This window comes from Numida meleagris, unplaced genomic scaffold (assembly GCF_002078875.1).
Source record: "Numida meleagris isolate 19003 breed g44 Domestic line unplaced genomic scaffold, NumMel1.0 unplaced_Scaffold576, whole genome shotgun sequence".
Classification (NCBI taxonomy): domain Eukaryota; kingdom Metazoa; phylum Chordata; class Aves; order Galliformes; family Numididae; genus Numida; species Numida meleagris.
Window position 1 is genome coordinate 6,343 of NW_018364792.1, and position 2,192 is coordinate 8,534.

The 2,192-nt window shown below is 62.9% G+C and overlaps 1 protein-coding gene across 1 annotated transcript in view; it reads right to left on the bottom strand.

The window, feature by feature from the left end:
- LOC110391870 (filamin-C-like) overlaps window positions 1-2,192 on the bottom strand; it is a gene marked incomplete at both ends in the record, with an annotated part of 19,743 nt that overhangs the window by 6,313 nt on the left and 11,238 nt on the right. The window contains one exon of the mRNA XM_021383825.1: window positions 1,765-1,954. Within this exon, the coding sequence (XP_021239500.1) occupies window positions 1,765-1,954 (190 nt within the window). The remainder of the gene's footprint in view (window positions 1-1,764; window positions 1,955-2,192) is intronic.

The following is a 2,192-nucleotide window of genomic DNA, read 5'->3' on the forward strand; positions in this document are numbered from 1 at the left end:
TGGGGCAGCGCAGTGATCTATGGGGCAGCGCAGCAACACTATGGAGCAGCACAGCGATCTATGGGGCAGCGCAGTGATCTATGGGGCAGCGCAGCGATGCTATGGGGCAGCACAATGACGTTACAGGGCAGCGCAGCGATCTATGGGGCAGCGCAGCCACACTACAGAGCAGCACAGCGATCTATGGGGCAGCGCAGGGATCTATGGGGCAGCACAGTGATGCTATGGGGCAGCGCAGTGACGCTATGGAGCAGCACAGCGATCTATGGGGCAGCGCAGTGATCTATGGGGCAGCACAGCGATGCTATGGGGCAGCGCAGCCACACTATGGAGCAGCACAGCGATCTATGGGGCAGTGCAGTGACACTACGGAGCAGCACAGTGATCTATGGGGCAACGCAGCGATCTATGGGGCAGCACAGCTATCTATGGGGCAGCGCAGCGATCTATGGGGCAGCGCAGCGATCTATGGGGCAGCACAATGACGTTACAGGGCAGCGCAGCGATCTCTGGGGCAGCACAGGGATCTATGGGGCAGCGCAGCAACACTACAGAGCAGCGCAGGGATCTATGGGGCAGCGCAGCGATCTATGGGGCAGCGCAGCCACACTACGGAGCAGTGCAGCGATCTATGGGGCAGCGCAGCGACACTACAGAGCAGCACAGCGATCTATGGGGCAGCGCAGGGATCTATGGGGCAGCACAATGACGTTACAGGGCAGCGCAGTGATCTATGGGGCAGCGCAGCAAGACTATGGGGCAGCACAGCGATCTATAGGGCAGCACAGCAATCTATGGGGCAGCACAGCCACACTACGGGTCAGCACAGTGATGCTATGGGGCAGCACAGTGACACTACAGAGCAGCACAGTGATCTATGGGGCAGCGCAGCGATGCTATGGGGCAGCGCAGCAACACTACAGAGCAGCGCAGCGATCAATGGGGCAGCGCAGAGATCTATGGGGCAGTGCAGGCACACTATGGAGCAGCACAGCGATCTGTGGGGCAGCACAGTGATGCTATAGGGCAGCACAGTGATGCTAATGAGGCAGCGCAGCGATCTATGGGGCTGCGCAGCGATCTATGGGGCAGCACAGGGATGCTATGGGGCAGTGCATGGATGCTATGGGGCAGTGCAGCGATCTATGGGGCAGCATAGCAATGCTACGTGTCAGCACAGCGATCTATGGGGCAGCGCAGCCACACTACAGAGCAGCGCAGCGATGCTATGGGGCAGCACAGCGATGCTATGGGGCAGCACAGCGATCTATGGGGCAGCACAGCGATGCTATGGGGCAGCGCAGCCACACTATGGAGCAGCACAGCGATCTATGGGGCAGCACAGCCACACTACAGAGCAGCACAGCGATCTATGGGGCAGTGCAGCGACACTACGGAGCAGCACAGTGATCTATGGGGTAGCGCACCGATCTATGGGGCAGCGCAGCAATCTATGGGGCAGCACAGCGATGCTATGGGGCAGCGCAGCCACACTATGGAGCAGCACAGCGATCTATTGGGCAGTGCAGCGACACTACGGAGCAGCACAGTGATCTATGGGGCAGCGCAGCGATCTATGGGGCAGCGCAGCGATCTATGGGGCAGCGCAGCAATCTATGGGGCAGCGCAGGGATCTATGGGGCAGCGCAGCCACACTACAGAGCAGCGCAGCGATCTATGGGGCAGCGCAGCGATCTATGGGGCAGCGCAGCGATCTATGGGGCAGCGCAGGGATGCTGTGGGGCGGCGCTGTGGGGCACCCACCTGTGACCAGGCACTTGCTGGCGTCGCCGCTGGGGGCGGCGTGGATGCAGAAGGGGGAGGCGGGGATGTCGTCGCCGCCGTAGCGCACGGTGATGCTGTAGCGCCCCACAAGTTGGGGGACGTAGCGCACCGTGTACGTCCCGTCCCCGTGGTCCTGGATCGACGCCTTCGTCGGCCGCCCCTCGGGGTCCTGTGGGGGCGGAGATGTGGGGCGGGCTCGGCCCCACGGGGCGGGTGCTGGGGGGAAGGCTGTGGGGCGGCTGTGGGGCGGCTGTGGGGCGGCTATGGGGTGGCTATGGGGCGATGGGGCGGCTATGGGGCAGCTGTGCGGTCGCTATGGGGCTCAGCCCTACAGGGGCTGCTCTGGGGTGGCTAGGGTGCTGCTATGGGGCAGCTATGGGGCGGCTATGGGGCTCAGCCCTAGAGGG